Consider the following 22,765-nt stretch of genomic DNA (forward strand, 5'->3'; position numbering starts at 1 on the left):
CATCTATTTTAGGTAGTGGGTACTTGTTTTTAATCGTCACATTGTTGAGCTCCTGGTAATCAATGCATAACCTTAGGCTACCGTCCTTCTTACGGAAAACAAGATGGGTGCTCCCCATGGTGACATACTGGGCCAGATAAAATTCTTTTCTAATAGCTCCTCTAGCTGCTTCTTTAACTCTGCCATTTCATTTGGAGCCATACGATAAGGGGCTTTGGAAATCGGCCCTACTCCAGGTATCAAGTCAATTGCAAACTCTACCTCTCATTCTGGAGGTAACCCGCTAATTTCTGTCGGAAAGACTTCCAGAAAATCGCATACCACGGGTATCTCTGTTACGCCTTCTTCCACTTCTGCATGTACAGAGAAGAATACCACGTACCCCTGACAGCCATGTTTTAGGTAATCCCCGGCTTGGGCTCTCATGATCAAGTTTATTTTCACCTCGGTATGAGGGGTTAGCTCATGGGGAGGAAAAATCAAAGTCCTATTCTTACAGTCAAGGAGTATATTATGGGTAGACAGCCAATTCAGACCAAGTATCGCATCAATCTCATGAAAAGGCATGCATATTAGGTCAAGTGTAGTGCAACAGTGGGCATACTGGACAATACAATTTAGGCAAACATCAAATGTATAAACTTTAGTGCCTGTAGTAGTAGCCACACATAGATCATATAATAATGTGTTAATAGCAAGGCCTATGCGCTTCGCGCATTCATATGAAACAAAGGAGTGGCTAGCACCTGAGTCAAACATTGCATGCACAAGGTAGTTATTAACTTGGATCATACCTTGTATCATCTCAGGTGACTTATCAGCCTCTTCCTTTGTGAGGGTAAAGACCCTCCCTTGAGCTTGGGGCCTCGAGCCATCCATATTAAGGGGGCACTCCCTTATATAGTGTCCTGGCTTGCTGCATCGGAAGCACACATTTTGACCCATCAAGCATGGTCGATCTCCTTGGTTTTTACCACAGGTGCTGTATTCCTTGGTTTGGCACGTAATGTTGCTTCCTCCTTATCTCACTCCTCCTCCTTGCTTAGACTTCTTGGAAAACATAGGCTTTCACCTCTTCCTATTTCCTCCGAAAGAAGTCACCTTTGGTCCGTCCCTTGTTGCTGGTCCTTCTGGTCTAGGAGCGGGCCTGACTAGCGCCTGGTGGTTCAGGCTACTTTCAGTAATCTGGCAGGCTTCCACTGCCTGATTGAACTTTTCAAGTTGTCGTAGGGCTACCTTCTCCCTCAGCTCCTGCCTTAGTCCCTTTACCATTTTCTCTGTTTTCCACCACTCATCATTGCAAAGTTAGAGGTAGTTAGAGTAACGAGAGAGCCTCATGTACCTATCTAGGTACTCATCGAAGGACTCTCGAGGACCTTATTGAATCATCAGAAATTTCACCTCTTTTTCGTGTCTTACTGACAGTGGGAAGTATTTCAAATTAAAGTGTTCCTTGAACACTTCCCAGGTAATAGGGGTTGCATTCTCCTGGAGGATCATCTCGGTGTTCTTCCACCAGCGATCAGCTTCGCCCTCCAATTTATAAATAGCCATCTGAGCTTTTTTTTCAGAGGAACATTCAAGCACATTAAAAATCTTCTCTAGCCGAGTGATCCAGTCCTCAGCCACTTGGACATTCAATGTCCCTGTGAAACTTGGGGGATTCTATGCACTGAATCGTTTGATCCACTGTCTTAGTGAATCAGGATCCCCTGCAGGTCGCACCTGCTCAGCTGCTGGCTCTTGGGGTTGAGCTGGCTATGGTGCCTTGGCCACTCTTGGCCCAGCCTGTTGTAGTTGTGCTATCACTGCTGTCACTGTGGCTGCTATGGCAGCATCGCGTTCCTGGTCTTGGCGTACATGGGCTGCCTGAATTTCTTGTATCACCTTCTCCTGTTCCTCTAGTCAGTCCATAACTAATTGAATCGGGTCAATAAGAGGTTCTCTTGCTGCCTCCCTTGGTTGTGTTTCTCTTCGGGTTCTCACCATTTTACTTAACTTGTTACTACAAGAGGAACAGAGGAATAAGATTATTACTTAGTCATCAAAATATTTTATACTAAGCTATGCTTCATATTTGTACATAGATAGGTTTCAAGTATAAGCATCTAAAACATCGATCATCCAAGTCACATATACAGTCATCCACCCAAGACATGGGAGAGAAAGGAAAATAAGAAGTAACAAAAAGCTCCAATTCGTCTAGGATCTGATCAAAGCTTCCATAGGCGCCTTGCTTGGAACGGTCACTAGCCAACTGGATCTGATCCTGCCAAACAAGGGTCCTTGGCAAAGAGTCGACTAAGGCTTGTCCCCACATCTCCTCATCTATCTCTCCCTCTTTCTAGTCGACAATATCACTATGTAACAGTCATACGTAGTAAAAATATTCCATATAAATGTACCCATACTGGTTCTGGGAGATGTCAATCTACCTCCATAGCTCACAGAGCTCCTAAAAAATAGCCTGATAGGTGTGCAACTCCTTTGTGACCAACCGTTGCCTCTTCTTCGGAAGCAGGTCCTTCTCCAAGATCTGATCATGGTGCACTACTCTGAGAGGCTGTGGCTTCGTCCCACTGGGGCCTGCTTTGTCTGAGTTAAGTTTAGGCCCCACAGCGCTCCTGGCTTTATCATCCTCTAACCTTTTACTACCGTTGGAGTCTACCTCAGGAACTATATCCTCTACTTCCCAGAGAGGCTGATAATATCCGGGTGGTGGAGTCGGGTCATCGGGGTCAGGAACATGTGGGTGGTACCAGTCAGGGTATGGTTCCCTTGGCCCTCTTTGATCAATTGTACCCCCGAGAGAATCGTGCTCACAACAAGCCATATCCTGCGTCAAGGTTAGTCTAATGCACACCTTTCATGACACACAATCAAATAAGCATTATCCTAACGCATTACCATACCGAACAGTACATATAAAAGATAGTCCAGAACCTTTGCTCTGATACCAAAAATGTCACACCTTCATTTTAAACCCCATTATACGTCATTTGGAACTATTTGGAATTGTTACACGATGCTCAAAGTAGGTAAAAACCAAGATTTAAAATTTTGATTTCGGTTACTATTCATGCAACCCTTAAAAAATCGAGTCAACTTTGAAAAATCATAACTAAATGTAAAAAAATTGGAATAGAGTGGTTCCAAGTCTCGAACAAAGGTTATGAAATGTTCTATATAGGAAAAAATGTTCACAGGTATCAATTTCTCACATATCAATGCTAGTTTCCACGCAATTATATACTGTTCATTTGGTAAATTCTGAAATTTCCAGTATTTTTGCCCAACTTTGAAAGGGCATAACTCTTTCCACAAAATTCCAAATTTAATGATCTACCACTTGATTTAAATCTACAAATATGATCCATTAGTCTGCCAAATTTCAAATCCAGATTAAAACTTTTGCTATTTATTTGGTATGCACCAAGTTTGGTCCTTTTTAGTCAAAGGTTATCCCCTAATTACCTTTGTTTTGACTCTTTCATAACCTTTTAACCATCCTTAATCATTTGGGACTCAACACAATCTTGAACATACATTCTACTATGCTTTCACATGTTTAAATATAGACATACATGCTTGGCTCCCCTTAGGAGCTATTATCCAACAAACATTTCCAAAGTCATAATATTACATAACAAGTTCCAAAATTTACACTAGGGTACATTAATTGTTCATTAGGCCTCCGGGACAATTTCTTTACCTTTGCCCTTGCTTGAACTCTCTCCTAGGTGGTGTTAAACATAAGAGTGAGATTTCAAAGAAATCCCAGTAGCACAGAATCACAATTATCATGCATTCCTGCAAACACTACGTGCAATGCTTTTGTGCATTTATCTTGTTTATGTGTTCATGCTTTTATGCCATGGAAAGTAAGTTATCATACACATATTCAATGGACATAATGCCAAGGCAACATAATTCAAACATTGCAATCAACATTTGCAATAAAGCTTAGTCACATCATGGCACACATTGCACACATACACATTGACACATCAATGTAAGCAAGAACGCAATCAAATGTAATTCAATGCTACCTTTTGGTACTTGGTCCTTGATTTCCTTTAAGTTCAAGATGTTTTCTTGAGGATTTGGTAAGGTACCTATCAAACCAACACCAATACCAATCATTCAACAATTATTCAAACACATTCTCCATTACTTAAACATTAAACCCTTTTTCTTGGGATTTTTGGCCTAATTGTTTTCCCTTTGATTTAAGAAACCTCCTTAGCCATTCTTACATAATTTTTCATGTAGAATTTAAATATCAAATCAAATTTTACAAAATCAAATCCCTTCCTTAAGTTCTAGTCAAAACAGAAATGAATTTTACAAGGGAAGATGTCAAAATTTCCAACTTTGATTTTTAATGCTTCCAAATTCAAATCCTCCACATAACCCTACACAAAAATGCCCAAGGAGTTCAATGGAAGCATCAAAACCATTAAAATCCAATCATAAGTTCATGAATTCAAGATGGCCGAACACCTCCCCTTAGGTTCATAAATTTCCACATTTGATTCCAATGAATTTAAACATACTTCCATGGCATAATCCTACACAAAATCACATTTTAAATCCATTGGAACCATTAGAACTTATTGAAACAATTCCTACCCTTGAGTTCTTGAGTTGGCTGAACTGAATACTCATAGGTCCTAGGGTAATTTCTTCCATAACCCATTCAAAACCGCACCAAATATCAACAACACAAGCTCATACTCAATTTGCTATTTTTTTCCTAGCACTGCCAGCATAATAGAAATGGAACAGCACTTCCCCCTCAAATTAAGTCACGATTTGGCCATTTAAAATGCATCAAATTAAAGCCTAAAAATACCTTAAGGAGTCTTGGATTAAAGCTTGATTATTAGCCTTGGATTGGGAGTGATTTGAAGGGTGTTTGGAAGTCCAGAAAAATTTGTGCAAAACCTCCCCTATTTTTCTAGATTTTTGCACGAATTTTGGCTGAATTATGGGGGTATTTATAGACCTCATTTACTGCCCCAAAACTTGCCCTTGGACAGCTATTTCTGCCCTAAAATTAAGTGTGTAAGTAGGCCAAAATGAGGGAGTAATCTCAGCCACACATCCTTTGACTCAAGTTTCAAGAAAGTTGATCCAATGGTTAAAAATTTGCCCAGCACACAAGCCATCTATTCTGATCATGATAAGCACGAATTTGGGCCTTGTTGGATGCTAACTAAATGGTAAAAACTAATTAGGAAGCAATGGAATTGGTTAGGGTAATTTTAAAAATTATTTGGTCACATAATACCCCATTTCTTGCCCCCTATTAGAGAAAAATAGCTATGGGCTTCCAAAATTCTATTTCTTTTCATGATAAATCCCTATTTATTCCAAAAGTGTGATCTGGAAGTTTTGGGATTTTTTCAAGACCTCTAGGTATTTTTTTCACATTTTCTCCGAAATCGGGTGTTTACCAATAGGAATTCGGGAGTAAATTCCCCATAAATTATTTCCTGCATTTTCAATACTTGGAAACAATTTTATAAATTCATAAATATTCCTAGGGAGTGTATCCATATTTTTCCTTAAATATTTAGAGTTCTTAGGTAATTAAAATAATTATATCACTTTAATTGCCCTTTAATTTTCCTTATTTTCCCAAAAATTATTATTTTTCTGGGAATGTTCACCAAAATTTATTTTGGGCCATTATCACTCCCAAAACATTATAGGTGACTCAAAAACCCCTAATTCTACATTTTTCTATTTTTAGGAAATTTTTGAGAACGTTTCTTAAAATTACCGTTTTGCCCCTAGGGACTGATAAAGACAGTTTCGTCCATTTTGGGTTTCCATGCTTTGCTCATACCTTATGCTTATCAATCATATCTCATTTCTCACATTCCCATTACTAGGGTTTCAAATTTTGGGATGTTACAAAATAAGGTAGCGATGTTGTTAGTGGCAATTTCATCCAAGAGGGGGGAATTGGGTGATGCAAAAAAACTAACCTTTTAGGAATTAAACTGAATAAAGGAAAGGGAAATAAGTTTAGAAGGATTTCACTAAAGAATAGCTGAAGAAGAATACGTAGGAATTTATAATGGTTTGGTCTCAACAACTTGACCTACGTGCAGTTCTCAAAATGCCTATAAGTTTTTCACTAAACCCCAAGATTCAATGGGCTCTTAGTGCCACAGTACAGTAATTGAGCTTACTCTTAATCACTGCCCCTTACTTCCCGTAAGGTTACAATCCCTTTAGGAGTCCCAAACTCTCTAGTCACTCGTTGAATTGAGTAAAAGAATTAAAAACTCTCTTTTAAGAGTGTATAGGATAATCACTGGAGCACATAATGGAAAACAGAGTATTGAATGCAGAAGGTTGATTTGACAATTGGTACCTCAGCTCATTCATTACTTCATTCAATGCTCTTCACAGTTTTTATAGTCAGAGACTTTCAACTTTTCATAGACACAAGAGCTTGTAACCGTCGAGATATCGCTTACGTGTATTGGCAGTTGCAACAGTTCTTCGTAATAAATACTCTTCTGACATAGGTAGGTTAAGCCTATAATATAACTGTGAAAATATCTTGATAGAAAGATAAGTTTTCTTTATAAGAGAATATGAATAAACAATAGAAGAAATGATGATCCTTGGATTCATACTTATAGTGAAAGATATAAATCAATAATCAGTGAATCAGAGAGTCAAATTATTAAAGATCTCATCGATAGGCAGCTTAATCGATAAAGTTATCAATTAATTAGAAATGAGGTAATTTAAAAATCAGACTCACTTATCAAAGTCATTATGGATCATGCACTTTATGGAGCAAGTTATTGATAAAGAGTGAATTGTAATCAAAGTGATTTTTATTATGAAAATACTTCAGGAATCAATTGAAAAATTTGTAACTTGAATCATATGCCTTCTTTATTTATTATAAGAATATAAGATGATTAATAAAGGCTAAGAAAAGCTTGAAGATAATATCATATTTTCTTAAAAATATCATGAAGAACAACTTCAAGAAATGTGATTGAACTTTATGGAACAAGTTATCGATAATTCACTTTATACATAAGCTTATCGACACTTGACGTAACTGTGGAAAACTATTTTAAAACAAATTTATCTGAAAGGTTATCGATAATTGGGTTTATCGAAAAAGTATTACAAAAATTATGGAAAAGGATAACTCATTCAGAGACACAATATACATGAAAAAACGTGACCTTGATCGATAAAGTGAGCAATAAGTGTAATTATCGATGAAGTGATCGATAATTGTGGTTATCGATAAAGTTATCGATGAATGTCCAAATTAAAACTTAAAAGTTTAGAGATATTCAATTAACGCTGATCGAGCATCCAAAGAAGTTTAGTCAAGCATACTTTCTCAGTTTTAGAACAAGTTATCGATAAGTATGAACATCGATAAGGTGATAGATAACTCATAATATGTTCTAAACAGGGTATCATTTGAAAGACACTTACCAATTATCTGACACATGATCGATAACTGCATTTATCCCTAAGGCAATTGATAAATACTTATCAACACAGAGAGAAACTTGTCTTTTTACCTGACAGCTTATCAAACACCTTGTTCAATCAAGTGATCGATAATTGCTTAATAGTAGTCATATTTCAATAAGTTTACCCATTGATCAATTAGGTGATTGAACATTCCATTTATCTAACAGGTTATCGATAAATTCTTTGACAAAAATGCAGAGAAACTTAACTACTTATTTTGTTATCATCAAAACCTTAAATCTAACAGATGTTAACAAGGATAGATGGGGTTTGGGTGAAAGATCAAGAAGAGCTTTGTAGAATGGCTATGGAATTCTATCGTTCTTGATTTAAACAGGAGCAGGTGATTAGTTTTTTTTGATATTAAGGCTTCTTCCGTCTCTTTTCCTTTTTACCAGAGGAAGATATAAAGTGGATGAATAGAGGACTAACAGATGATGAGATTAAAGCAGCCTTATTCTCTATTGGTGCTTTTAAAGCTCATGGGGAAGACAGCTGTCCAGTTGCTTTCGTTTAGAAGGAATAGGCAATGTTGGGGGGTGATCTTTGTGATTTTGTTCATAAATTGTGGAAAGAAGAGAAAGATCTAAGGGAAGTAAACAGTACATGGTTAGTTTTAATCCCCAAAGTAGAAAAACTTGAATCATTAAAGCAGATGCGTTGGATAGGTGATTTAATTGTTCACTTAATGCCTTGGGGTTAAATACAAAATTTATCCAAGGATTGCACTATAGGGTGCAACCTCGGGTCGTTCTCTTATTGGAGCCTTTAGTTATTGATCCTGAGTTAACTAGAGGTCATAAAAATGTAAATTGACTAGGGAGAAGTTGGAGGTTTTCATTTAAAATTATCAATTGAAATGAAGTGCTATGTAAATATATTTTTGGATTTTTGGGATATTGAAATGGAATGGATGGAAAACAAGTGTTCAAAACGGTTGATGAAAGCTCTTAAAAAGGGATCTTTGGCAATAATACTTCAAAATGATTTTGGGAGTGGAAATCACTAAGTTTTCTAAATGAAAAACCTTAAAGAATCCTTTAAGTCTAGGGTCTTAATGAATGACCATCCAATCATAAAGCCCTATGAAGCTCACTTAATATGGGTATTAGGATTAATTAATGCACTTGGTTCAATGCAAATCCAGATTAACTCTATATTCAAACAATATCATGTAGAAAGAAGAGTATCAAAAGAAGTGCACAGAAACATATATGTAATCACATATATAGAAGCTCACATTCAACATTAACTAATCCAATACATAAGATAATCATCCAGGATTGATTATAATCATAACCAACATAGTTTAGTCACAATTTTACAAACCCTAGATCTAGGAATTCATAAATAAGCAACTAGACTGTAGATCAAACCAACTCCCCTTTGGAGCTCTTGGAACTTATGCCAATTAACCCATCTTCAAGAGAACATATACCTAGCCATGCATTGGAGCTGGAAATACCACAATCAGCAGTAAATTTGAGCTGGCCTTAGTGGAAGATGAAAGAGAAGTGGAAGAAGATAAGGGTTTAATGAGGGAGAGTGAGAGAGGAGAATGGATGGAGTGATAGGTTGAAAATAGGGTTTCTAAACATTTAAGGAGGTGAAATAGGCCAGATTTAATGAGTAGGTAGACTAATCTTGCAATTAGGATCCAGATTTGCTTTGCTGATACGATGACTTTGCCATGGCGTAGGGAAATGTTTGCCTCGGAGAAGCTTTCCCGAGAGGAGCTTCATCAAAATCTGTGAGTCTGTCACAGTATCACATCTCACCTTATTACCTAATTTTACATCAAGTGGAAGCATTTGGAAGCATTTCTCAAGTCATTAGGTTGGAGAAATTTGAACTTTTAAAACTTTTCTCTTGGGTTACTATTCATTGTAACCTTAATTTCTCTATACTTTAAAAAATTATAACTAATCCTAGAAAAATCAAAATGGCATGGTTCTAAGTCCTACTTGAAGCTTGCAATGAGCTCTTTAAGAGAAAAATATGTCCAGGGTAAGAACTTAGCTCATGTGTACCTAGTTTCAATGTGAAGATGTACTGTTCATTTGGTTATTTTTTCAATTTTCTAAAATTTATGCCCAACTTTGGAAGGGCATAATGTTTTGTACAAAACTCCAAATTTCATAAAATACCACTTATTTTAAAGCTAAAAATATGATATATTATACTGTTAAGTGTTAGATCCAAACCTCATCATTTGCTCAAACTTTTGCTTGGTCAAACTTTGATCTTATTTAGGTCAACTTTTGCTTGCCACCTAAATGCCCTTAAATTTTTGTTGTTGTGTAGCTTATCTTCACCATTCGGCAGGGAGCAAATTGGATGCTTGAGCCATCCAATGTATTTTTCTTGGGTATTCTATTTCCCAAAAAGGCTATAAATATTGTTCCCCTATCCTACACAAATTTTTCATAACTATGGATGTTACGTTTGATGAGCACCAAGCCTATTATCTGAATCTACCTATTTAGGGGGAGAGTAAGAGGGAATGGGAGTTTCTTAGCCCACCAGAATCATCACAAATTATCCTTAAAATTAATTCTGCACCTTTGAAAATCCATGAAGATAACTCCAGACCTAAAACCACTCAAATTCCACCTAAAACAAAACCTACTGCACCTGATATTGCACCAACAGACTTGAAATAAGTCCTACCAGACCTGAAGGAAGTCCTACCAGATCTGTAACCCAATCCCAAAATCATCCCAGACTTGAACTAAGTACTACTACCCCAGAAAGCAGTAATGAACTTGAGGAATCTGGGGAATCAGAGGAAGATGAGGATGAGGAGCACGAGACAGCCCAAAATCCAAGTAATAGAATCCCTCTAGCTCAAGGTAACACCAAGAATCAAACTCAATTCTATAACTTGATAATCTTGGATGGCCTATTGCTCTAAGGAAAGGGGTAAGGCAGTGTACTCTTCATCCTATCAGCAATTTTATATTTTATGATAAGCTCTCTTCATGTATGAAAATTTTTGTCACTAAGATACATAAAGAAAAAATTCCTTTAACATTTGAAGAGGCAGTACAAGATCCTAGGTGGCATGAAGTGATCAATGAAGAGCTAAATGCATTGAATAAAAATCAGACATGGATAGTTGAAAAATTACCTCAAGGTAAGAAGGCAGTAGAGTGTAAATGGGTGTTTACCATTAAATATAATACTGATGGAACAGTAAATAAATTCAAAGCTCGCCTAGTAGCCAAAGAATATTCACAAACACAAGGAATTGATTATCAAGAAACCTTTGCCCCTATAACGAACTTGAATACAATAAGGATTTTATTATCATTGGTAATAAATCTTGAATGGTCGCTGCATCAATTAGATGTGAAGAATGCTTTCCTATTCCTAAATAGAGATCTTGAAGAAGAAGTACATATGAAGGTTCTTGAAGGAATTATAGAATTTGGAGATAGAAGTATGGCATGTAAGCTGCTTAAATCCCTCTATGGGTTAAAACAATCACCTAGAGCTTAGTTTGAATGATTCACCAAAGTCGTGAGAAACTCAGGCTACACTCAATTCCAAGCTGATCACACTGTCTTTGTGAAACACTTTAGGTATAAAGTTTCCATTCTAATAGTATATGTTGATGATATAGTGATGATAAGGGATCATTTGGAGGAAATCAAGTGATTAAAGAAAGCTTTAGCAACTACATTTGAAGTAAAGGATCTTGTAAGCCTCAAATACTTTCTGGGAATGGAAGTGGCTCAATTAAAGGCAGGAATATCTGTGTCTCAATAGAAATACACTCTTGACTTGCTCAAGAAAACAGGTATGCTGGGAGCTAAGCCATCCTTAACTCCTATGGATTCATCTACCAGTCTAGAATACAAGAAGGATGGGGTACATGTAGATGCTAAAAGGTATAAAAGATTGGTTGGAAAGTTAATTTACTTGTCTCATACCTAACCAAACATAAATTATGCTATAGGTATGGTAAGTCAATTTTCATCTCAACCACAAGAGCAACATATGGAAGCCATATATACCATCCTAAGGTATCTAAAGATGACCCCTGAAGAGGAATTTTCGCTAAGGGAACCTCTCAAGATATTATGGTTTATATAGATGCGGATCATGGAAAAGACAAAGTGAACTGACGGTCTATTAGAGGATACTTTACCTTTATGTGGGGTAACTTGGTTACTTAGAGAAGCAAGAAACAAATAGTAGTATCAAGAAGCAGTGCTGAAGCAGAGCTAAGGGCTCTTGCTAATGGAGGTTGTGAGGGAATATGGCTAACCTGTGTCCTAGGAGAATTGAAAATGGATACTAACCTACCTCTCAAACTTTGGGGTGACAGCAAATCTGTTGTACAAATGGTTCACAACCCAATCCATCGTGATAGGACCAAGCATCTGGACATTGATAGGCATTTTATAAAAGAAAAGATTGAAGCAAATATAATTGACCTGGTCTACATAAGGTCAAATCTCCAAGTGGTAGGTATGCTTACAAAACCTCTAGACAAAAGCAAGTTTGAGTTCTTCAGAGGAAAGCTTGGCATGTATGACATCTACTTGCTAGCTTGAAGGGGAGTGTTAGTGTAGAACCCTGTTTGGGCCTTTGGGGTAAGAAACCCCAGATCTAATCTAAGTTAAGTTACAGCTGTTAGAATAATCAAATCTGATTTGATTATATATTTGAATTTGATTTTATTCTCCTTGATTTTAGGTCTTTATTATTCCTTAATCTCAGTTCACTATTATTCCTAGTATCTTGGACTCTCTCTCTTATCATTGAGAGAACCTTTTATCTATTTATTTTGCTGTATTCTTTGATTCAATTAAGTGAATAAATAGAATTATTTAGCTTTCAAGGTTGAATCATACTTTCTTCTTTGTTCAAACTGAATTTTATGGTTGAATTAATTGGTTTTGAATGAGTGTTGTTCAATGCTCATACTGGAGTCCTGAACATTCTACTTTCTCTATGTTTTGTGATAGATTAGGTCTATTACTATCATAGCACTAATTGAGATGGAAACTCGATTAAGGCAGTGAATGTTAAGTTACACTCTTAGGAAGACTTTCATCATTTACATTCTTACATTTATGCCATTATCATGCATAATTCATCTAAATCTGAAAATCAAATAAAAATTAGATAGATTTAGCTAGAATAATTCAAGTAGATAAAATCAAATTCAATTTTACAGTTTATTTGTGATTGGCATTTAATTAACTAAAGTCCTAAGACAGCTAGCCTCCTTGTGGTTTGACCTAGGGTTGAGCTAATACACTGTAGAGCTTAATTCTAGTTATTTGTGTGAGCCGTAACGACAAGGCTTATCACTACAATTTCCCCCATAAATGAATAGTACCTTCGACATGACAAAAATAAGTTATAATTTATACAGGCTAAATAAATATGATTGATAACTACTCAGTCACATACGGATCATATAAAGACCATCAAAGGTTCCATTCTTGTAGTGTTCATAAGCATAGAAGCCGACCGCAAAATAAGAAAGGAGGTGAGCAAGGGTCACCAAATTGACTTTCCAAATTTCTCTAAATCCTTCTTCCGAGCTAAGTGGACTACAAAAGGAAATATCAGGTAGTATATTAAATGAAAAGCGAAGTGGAAGAAGAGAAAGATTAGCATAAACAAAAATGAAAACAAACTTGAGGGGAATGTACAACATCGAAATCCTAAAAACTAATATGAAGAAATAAAAAGTAATAGAAATCAGCAATGAAAACTCCTCATTTTCGATAACTAGCATCGGTTGTTAATAGAACCCTACAACTGACATTAAAAACAAAATTGAACCTTATTTTACTATCTACCTTTGCAACTTAGGGCCTCACCAGCAACCAAACGTAATATAAAGAAGAACCTTGCTGCGCCGAAGTCGTTGGCAACGGAAAGCTTCACGAACGATGACATAAATGGGACGTGAGATTCCAAAGTGAAAGAGAAGAAGATGAAAAAGGAAAGGGAGGAAGTATGGAGTAGCCGTAAAGTTGCTTGAGAAAACAATGGGATTTGCTAATGCCATAACAACAACTCCAGCCAAGCTCTCGATTTTCAGGTCCTCCATGTTTAATGTCGTAGATGAAAATCCTACAAGAAAGAAATATGATAGCGGAAGTTGAGAGACCAAGGTGGGAGCATTGTAAAATAAACGAGCACCATAAAAAAATTATCATAGCAAGAATAGGCCTAGGGAATCATCAGAGCCACATCCAAAATCATCGTGCAACGATGTTGGTACCCAAAGGCGCACTAATTTTGTAGTTCGAAAATTTTGTTTCATGTAAATTGTTGAAAAAAAAAAAACTGGCAGTTAGACAACGGATTGAAAATGCCAGGAAATTTCGCCAAGAACACGGAACAACGTGGGCACCTAAATGAATTTGACAATCTTGTTTTTCTTTTTACTCATACTCTTGTATTCTAGCCTCATGTAAAGGTCGGCTTCTATGTAGAGACAGCGAGCTGCCATGTGGCGTGCTGAATTTCTTTTTCAAATTGTGATGATTTTTCATTTATATTTATGATTATAGTGGTAATCATCAAATTATATATTGAAAATTCTTATGAATTTATTTTGTACGCTTTTGGTTATAGATTATTATAATCAAAATATTTCTGTTTCAAAATTATTTGTTGAAAAATATTATTTATTAAATTGTGAATAAGGGGTTCAATGATTTTGAAAAAAAATTCTAAAACGAGCTCATTTATCTCATAATTTTAGAAAAGCTCACCCCACAAGAAACATAATGAGTTACAAAATAAATTAGTCTAAATTTCCAAATTCATTAGGTAGTTACAGAAAACATTAATTTACAAAATAAATTAGTTTATAATGCTTCCCCACAAAATAATTTAGTTAATTCACGGAAAAATTAGAAGTCACATTTTTTTAGTTCTTTTTTATTTTATATTCCCCGAGATTCCAAAAAATAGTATAAGGTAACCACCACGATTTTGACTGATATTTTATGGGCAGTTAAGAAACTAATATTCTATCTGAAGGTTTTAGGGCATACCTGGAGTCCGCAGTAAAGTCAGGTTGCCACGCGGAGGTCCGATCACAGTCACGGAGTCGGATCTGGGAGACACAGCAAATGCACCGGAGGGAAAGCTTTTGCAGAGAGGGAGGGAGGAGACTGGAAAAGGCAGGAGAGGAGAAATGAAAACCGAACGTGAGCTCCAATAACTGATGCTACGGTTAACTTATCCCATGCATATTTTCAAAAAGAAAACTGCCTCCCTCGACATAACTGTTCCCGCTGTTGGCAAAATATATTAAAGGGTAAAAATTGCACTTTAAGACCCACAAGTCTTGTTATTTGCACCAGGACCCCAAATGATACTGGGCTTGGGTCCAATCCACCAAGGGTGGACTGGCCCATTTTCTTACATCTCCCACTCACACTTGGTGGATTAGATGTCGCGGATCTAGTCTCTTCATCTTCCCTCAATTTCATACTTAGTGCTTTGTCGTGACCGCGTGGGCATGACGTCTTCGCTTGGGTCCCTATACTAGAAACCCCTTTTATAGGATCAGCACAGGTCACCCTTTCCTTTGTGTAGCTTGAACTTTAAAATTATGCCTCAGATGTCCTAGATTTACTCATATACACTTTTCCACGGTAAATCTAATCCCTCTCGAGTCAATGGTTGACTCAGATTACCTTTCTCGTATGTCTAGTATCCACACTTATGACCACAAAATGTCATAAGGGACATGTCACAGACACTAGCATAGGTGTGTATATCACAGTTAATCTTCCTTTCGCCCAAATATCACTTTGAAATGAATCAGTCGCTTTCTTAGCATACTACCTTAGATCGCATCAATCATGACCATAGGACATATGCTAAAGTAGCAGTCACTGAAACATATCTTCATGATATTGTCAAAGTCAAAGGACACCAATAGGAGGATAATTCCTCCCTGGGACTCACACAGCAATGAAGCAAGGATCTTTCACTTGCTTCCCTCTTGCGGTTCTTTCAACACATGTGGTATGAAACACATGCTACGGTGTTACTCTTTTACTATAAGAGCGTATGTCGATTTAGATTTATTATCAACACCGTACAGACTTAGGTCCAGACACACGCAGTATCTAAACCCAAATTCTTCAACTCTGCTCATTGTTATGACGTCGACGTTGAAGAGTTTGTTGTCTGGCTACAGGTATTATGGAAGTGGGATTCCAAACTTCGATCCAGCTTTATCAACGTGGATCTCATCTTGACTTGCTACACTTTAGTCAAGGCGACATAAAGTTTGTGTTTCTTCTCTACCATATCAGCATTCATTGCTGCTTTACTGGTGAACACAAATGTCTCATCTTTGTTCACTCCACCTGAGTGTCAAAGGCGGTTGCCCGTGTGAGAGAGCTAACCTTTTTAACTTGTACGACATACTAAACATTGTATACTTTCAGACAGACACATAAAGTGATAACGAAAAATAATTTCATTAATGAAGCACTCATATTACACTTTACGTATGCCAAGGGCTTGTACATGTTCTTTAAAAACTTTTTCGCCTATTGGCTTTGTCAGAGGATCTGCTACCATACATTTGGTTGAAATGTATTGTACAGTAACAATCTTTTGTGCTATGTAATCTCTAACAAAATTATACTTGATGTCAATATGCTTGGTTTTGCTGTGATACTTAGGATCTTTAGTATAGGCTATGGCTGCAGTATTGTCACAGTATATCATCACCGGATTGGTACTCTTGTTTCCAAATCCAAGGTGTTCTATAAATCTCTTCAGCCATAAAGCCTCTTGCACTGCTGCAGTGCATGCCACAAACTCAGCTTCCATTGAATGTAAGGCAATGCACGTTTGCTTCTTACTACTCCAACATATGGCGCCATTGTTGAGTAAGAAGGTATAACCTGAAGTTGACCTTCGTTCTTCTTCATCTCCGCCTACATCAGCATCGGAGTACCCAACAAGACGCAGGTCACCTCCTTCGTAGCACAGTGCATAATTGGAAGTGCCCTTTAAGTATCTCAAGATCCTCTTCACTGCTTTCCAATGCTTTTTACCGGGGTTAGACTAGAATCTGCTCACCAGTCCCACTGCATAACAGATGTCTGGTCTTGTACACATCATTGCGTACATCAGACTACCAACAGCACTGGCATATGGAACTCTTTCCATCTTCTTTTTATCGGATTCGGTTTTGGGACACATGTCAGAACTCAAAGCCACTCTAGTAGCAACAGGGGTACTCATGGGATTGCAGTCTTTCATGTTAAATCGCTCAAGAATCTTGTTGATGTAATTCTCTTGTGAAAGAGAGAGGATTCGTTTTGAACGATTTCTTTGGATTTTAACTCCAAGTATGTATTCTGCTTCACCCATGTCTTTCATTTCAAAATTCGACGAAAGCCATTCTTTAATAGCCACCACGAAATCTAGACTATTTCCGGCTAATAGTATATCGTCTACATATAAGGATAATATGACAAAATTACCCTCAAACCTCTTAATGTAGACGCAGTGGTCTTCCTCTATCATTTGGAAGTCATATGAGGTTATTGCTTTGTGGAACCTCAAATACCACTGTCTGGATTACTGTTTCAATCCATAAATGGACCTTTTGAGTTTACAAACTTTATTTTCTTTTCCTTTTTCAATGAAACCTAATGGTTGTTCCATATAGATTTCTTCATCCAGATCACCATTCAGAAATGCGGTTTTTACATCCATATGATGTAATTCTAAATCTAAACTGTTTACTATTGCCAGAATGAGTCTAATAGAATTGAAACGCACAACAGGTGAGAATGTATCTTCATAATCTATTCCTTCCTGTTGTGTGTACCCCTTTGCCACTAATCGAGCCTTGTATTTGTCAATTGATCCATCCACTTTTCTTTTAATTTTGAGAACCCACTTGTTCCCAATGGCTTTACGCCCTTTTGGAAGATCAACTAACACCCAAACTTGGTTCTTTTTCATTAAGTCCATTTCTTCTTCCATAGCTTTCATCCATTCATCTTTTGCAGGACCTGACAAGGCTTCTCGCACAGAACGGGGCTCATCATCCCCTTCTGGAGTAACTAAGAGAGATTCGCTTTCTATTTGAAAGCGTCTTTTGGGAACACTTTCCCTGTTACTCCTTCTGACGGGAGCTATTTGCTTATCTTTCTTTCTTTGTTCAGGTCTTGGTGTTGACCTTTCTTGGCTCCCACTCAGATTGACACACCTAGACGATTCTGGTCTGTCAATTTGTTCTGCACTAACTTGTTCCTGTGTCTCATAAAGAGATACAGTACGGTCAACATCTCCTCTATTAGGAAATTCGGTCTCAATGAATGTGGCATCTCTTGATTCCATTTCAGTCACGGTTCCATCTTCATTTTCACCTATGAAAACGTATCCCTTTGATTGTTCAGAGTACCTTATGAAGATACATTTCTTTCCTCTAGGACCCAATTTCCCATGCTTGTGGGAATCATCATGAACATATGCCGCTGACCCCCAGGGTCTTAGGACACTTAGATCCGGTTTGCATTTTGTCCACAATTCATAGGGTGTGGAAGTGTAACACCTTATGTTTATACCAATTAACTTTCCTTGCGAAAGCATTTGGAATCACTTTTGAAGACTACAATTGATGAAAAATCAAGTTCGAAAATTTTCATTTACGGGTTACTATTCATTGTCACCTTAAAATGTGACAAACTTCAAAAATTCATAACTAATTATAGAGAAATTGAAATTGAGTGATTCCAAGTTCTACAGAAAGCTCTTTGGATAAAATTTTGAGGAAAAATAGTTTCTGAACTGATTGACTTGAAATTCGAGCTCAATTTCCTTTGAAAAATTTACTGTTCATTTGGTCATTTTCGGATTTTACTGTATTTTTGCCTAACTTTGGAAAGGCATAACTTTCTGCTCGGTTATCGGAATCGGGCAAACTACCCCTCATTTTAAATAGAAACATCAGATCTCTTTGCTTGCCAAATCTTATGACCTAACTAACTCGTTGATAGGTCAAACTGGAGCTACAAACTCACTGCTCCAGGACTTACGTTTTATCCCTTAACATCTCTTTAATTCTTTTTATTTCTTTGGCATACATGACATGGCCTTACTCTTTCCCGTTCATGCTCATACACTTTCATTCATGCCATAAATATTATAACCAAATACATGGCATCATTGGCATCCATAACATAATTCACAAAATAGTAGAATTATACATTTATTAACAGTCTCATCCATTAACAAGAATAATTCTCCGCTTACTTCTCCTTGCTTCTCATGCCATTATTGCCCGTCATTGATTGACCTAAATGGTTGGTTAGGGAGGGGTGAGATTCGGGAGAATCTCAGTAGCAAACACTACCCATAAGCATGCAAGACATAATGCACATGCATGACATGTTATAACATTAACACATGAATGCCATGGAAAGTAAGCTAAAGCATTTCATGCTTCCATAACATATTGCCAAGGCAAAACATAACATAAACTTGCAAACATAACTTTGCAAACATTTCATCATAGCTTAGTCACATCATGGCAACACAATCACATCATGCAAGCATACATATCAAGCACACAGTATAGGTAAGTTCACTACCTTGTAACATGGCTTTCCCCTTGCTTTTCCTTTGGTTTCCTTGCCTTTCCAACCATGTGGACATTCCGTCAACATCACCAAACATCCTCTTGGATGTTCCAAAGGTCCTAAACATAGTCACATTGATCATACAAACCATTAGGACCACTAGATTACATAAAGTTCAAGACTAGCTTTCTTGAACCTCAACCCTTTCTCTTAGTCTTAGGGTTTTCTTTCCAACTTTTCTAACATAAATCTTATCATTTCCCATCCTTAAGATCCATTTCTTGTCAATTAGGACCACTTTAGATGGCCTTAGATTCAAGAATACCAAATCTGGAAATTTTGCTTCGCGGGTACTGTTCACGCAGAATTTCCAGAATTTTTGCTCAACTTTGAAAATTCATAATTAATTCTAGAAAACTCCAAATTGAGTGCTTCCAAGTCTCACTGAAAGATCCTTAAGTTAACTTTAAATGAAAAATAGTTTCAGGAACCAGTTCTACGCCGAACAGTACCGGAACTGTACGGAACTCGAAACTCTTCCAAAAGTTCAACACTGTTTCCAGATTTCAAACCCTAACTTTGAAAAATCACCATAAATCGTACACATATCCAAATGAAGTGTTCTACCTATGGATTTAAAGCTCACAGAGTGTACTTTAAGCATGCAAAATTTCAGAATCAGATACGCACAGTAACTAATCCGAAATAGGCATAAAATCAGGTGCTATAACCACCACATACCGTGTTTTAGAGTTTGATCTGGCTTGGAACCACTTGGCCTTTCTTTCTCCCTCTTCTTTCTCTCTCTAGAAACCATTTTGCAAGAGCTTCCCCATGGATTCCTTATGCTTGGACGAAATGGTAGGGAGGGGAGGGGGTATTTATAGAAAAACAGACCGAATCTGGACCGTTGATCTTAAAAATACGTGGCTCGATCTGGACCGTCCATTTTCTCTTTTGATCTTACGGTGACAAGTGTCCTATGACATCATGCTTACCTCATCATGATGACATCATGCTTACATCATCAAGCCACATGTCTTTAATCCGACCGCACACGTGCCTTGCATCCGACCGTACACGTGTCTTCCATCTAGCCGTACACGTAATATTTTCTTTTTCTCATCTAACCGTACACTTGTCACTTTTATGTCCTTTCATCATTTATGGCATTAAAATAGGGAGAAAATAAATGGAAATTCGTGCAAAAATATCTCCTTAATTATTTCTCCACCTATCAAGCCAATCTTGCACCATATCAGATACTTTTCGGGTCCTGACTTACCCTGTACCACCAGGACATGTTCTGACACTATTTTCTCATCTTAATTAAGTACATATATGGTGCCACCTTAGAGGAGCATAGATAAAAATAATTAGCTCTACTGACAGGCTACTTAACCTTACTGAGTCATGCAGTAGAGATTTCACTATAACAGGTAGACAAAAGACTGTCTAAAATATTCCCATACTGCGTTCTGATTTTTATGTTGTCCATAAATATCTTCTGGTGATTCAGCATGATGACTCGTAGGTGTCATGATTACGTTTGGTGACTCAGCACGCTGACTCAGCATCGTCATGATGGCTCTTAGATATTTTCTTTGGTTTTGTCTCTTATTTAGGGGATAAAATTATTTAATATTTGACTGGAGCATTTTATTCAGTCCAGAGCTCCAAAAATTCATCCAAAAATATCATAAAATTCCTCCTATTCTAGAGAAAATCTATGAATTTTCTCAGGTCATAACTCAACCTATAGCCCCACTTAAAAATCATTCTTTAAAATGCCTTTTTTGGGCACAACTGGCTTTTAAGTATTCTTAAAGCCATTTTGCTTGTCTTCTAGGGATGAGACTAATTTTATAATTTTCTACAGTCTCTTAGATCATACATCCCCATTTTACCATAATTTTCTGAGGTTTCCTTATGACTCAAACAATTAAATCTACCTCTACATCTTAAATTGAGCCATAAACTTGTAAATTCCTTTTAAGTTACCTCAGGGGTATTTTCATCATCTCTCTTCACAAAAGAGTCTAAGAATATTATTTCCCATTTTCTGGGATTTTCTTAGAATTTTCTAAGTACTTTCCATTTTTACCCCTGATGGCCGTAACTTTCTGAATTTACGGTTTTACCCCTGCTTAGGCTCAACCTCATAAAACAATCTCTTTGAGGCTTCTAACTTAACCTTTGGTCTGTATCTAGCCTCTTTTCTCTTTCTGGGCCTTTGAGACTTTACTGGAGCCTCTAACTTTGATTACCCTTTAGCCCTTAAAACATTCACTTTGCAGTTTAGTCCCTAAAACTGCTTTAACTTTCTTTCTCATCTTTAAGACCTCTACTAAAAAGGGGTCTGGTAGCCTATCCCATTTAGGCTATTTCTAGTACTTCTAGGCCCAAAAATCGGGATGTTACAGGAAGCGACTGATTTTGAGGGCACACGGTTAAGTATGAAGGTTGCCGTTAACAAAGCATCACCCCAATATGAAATTGGTAGGTTTGCTTGAGCCATCATAGACCTAACCATGTCTAGAAGAGTTCTATTCCTCCTCTCAGCCACTCCATTCTGTTGTGGAGTGCCAGGGATAGTCAGTTGTCTAATTATCCCTTTTTCTTCACAGAGCTGTTTAAATTGATCAGATAAATATTCACGACCTCGATCAGTACGTAATGCTTTAATTTTACTGTCCATTTGATTCTCTACCTCATTTATGTATCGTCTAAAGCACTCAAGTGCTTCAGACTTATGCGAGATCAAATAGACATGACCATATCGTGAAAAATCGTCAATAAAGGTAATAAAATACCAAGCTCCGTGCCTCGCCCTCACACTCATCGGACCACAGATATCAGAATGGATTAATTGCAATGGATTTTCAGCTCTTGTTCCCTTACCGAAAGGTTTTCTAGTTGCCTTACCAGCTAGACAATTTTCACATAAGGACATTTCCATGTTAGGGATTGTGCCCAACATTCCTTCTTTTGCTAGTTTAATCATTCTATTTTGATTAATATGTCCCAGTCTAGCATGCCAGATATTCATATCAGGATTGCTTGAAGAAATAGCAAAACAATCATGAGCGTTAAAACCAAAACCAAGATCCATAACAAAAAATTTCTGGAATCTGAATGCTGAACCATAAAATTCAGAGTTAAAGGAAATGTCTGCAACTTTATCATGAAAATAAACATTAAACCCAAAGTCTACTAAGCAAATAACAGAAATTAAATTCCGTCGGATGTCGGTAGCATGAAGCACATCATGGAGTATCAAGGTCTTTCCACCACGCAAAGCAAGCTTGCAGGTGACAATCCCTCGAACCTCGATTCTCGCATTGTTCCCAACATAAAGCCACTTGCTTTGATACGGCAACCGACGGTATTCCACGAAGGATCCCCGATCCCTGCTTACGTGGTCTGTGGAGCCTGAGTCTATAATCCAAGAAGAAGAAACAGGTTCTGTTAGAAAAACAGTACTAGAAACATATGAAACATGTGAATTCACATAATTCACTAATACCTTTTCGCTTTCAGGCTGTTTGGAACAGTCACGTGCGAAATGGCCCATTTGTTGGCAGGCGAAGCATTTGACCTTCTTCAGGTCTAGCTTCTTCTTCCCGCCTTTCTTTCCC

At 37.2% G+C, this 22,765-nt stretch overlaps 1 protein-coding gene across 1 annotated transcript; it reads right to left on the reverse strand.

Moving 5' to 3' along the window:
• Positions 1-264: 264 nt before the first annotated feature.
• Positions 265-1,272, reverse strand: LOC114754230 (uncharacterized). Its single transcript, XM_028943016.1, has 2 exons — positions 1,073-1,272; positions 265-916 (listed from the first exon to the last, which is right to left on the reverse strand). The coding sequence occupies exons 1-2, from the start codon at positions 1,270-1,272 to the stop codon at positions 265-267; spliced, it is 852 nt and encodes a 283-aa protein (XP_028798849.1).
• Between the last annotated feature and the right edge of the window lie 21,493 nt (positions 1,273-22,765).

Source organism: Neltuma alba, unplaced genomic scaffold (assembly GCF_004799145.2).
Source record: "Neltuma alba isolate B1F8T4 unplaced genomic scaffold, ASM479914v2 tig00010121_pilon, whole genome shotgun sequence".
Classification (NCBI taxonomy): Eukaryota; Viridiplantae; Streptophyta; class Magnoliopsida; order Fabales; family Fabaceae; genus Neltuma; species Neltuma alba.

Bases quoted from the DNA above. Each gene is read 5' to 3' on its own strand.
- LOC114754230 (XM_028943016.1), bottom strand. From the start codon at position 1,272: ATGGTAAAGGGACTAAGGCAGGAGCTGAGGGAGAAGGTAGCCCTACGA. The intron at 917-1,072 runs GTGAAAGCCTAT...CTTCCGATGCAG, and splicing joins TTCGGAGGAAATAGGAAGAG to CAAGCCAGGACACTATATAA.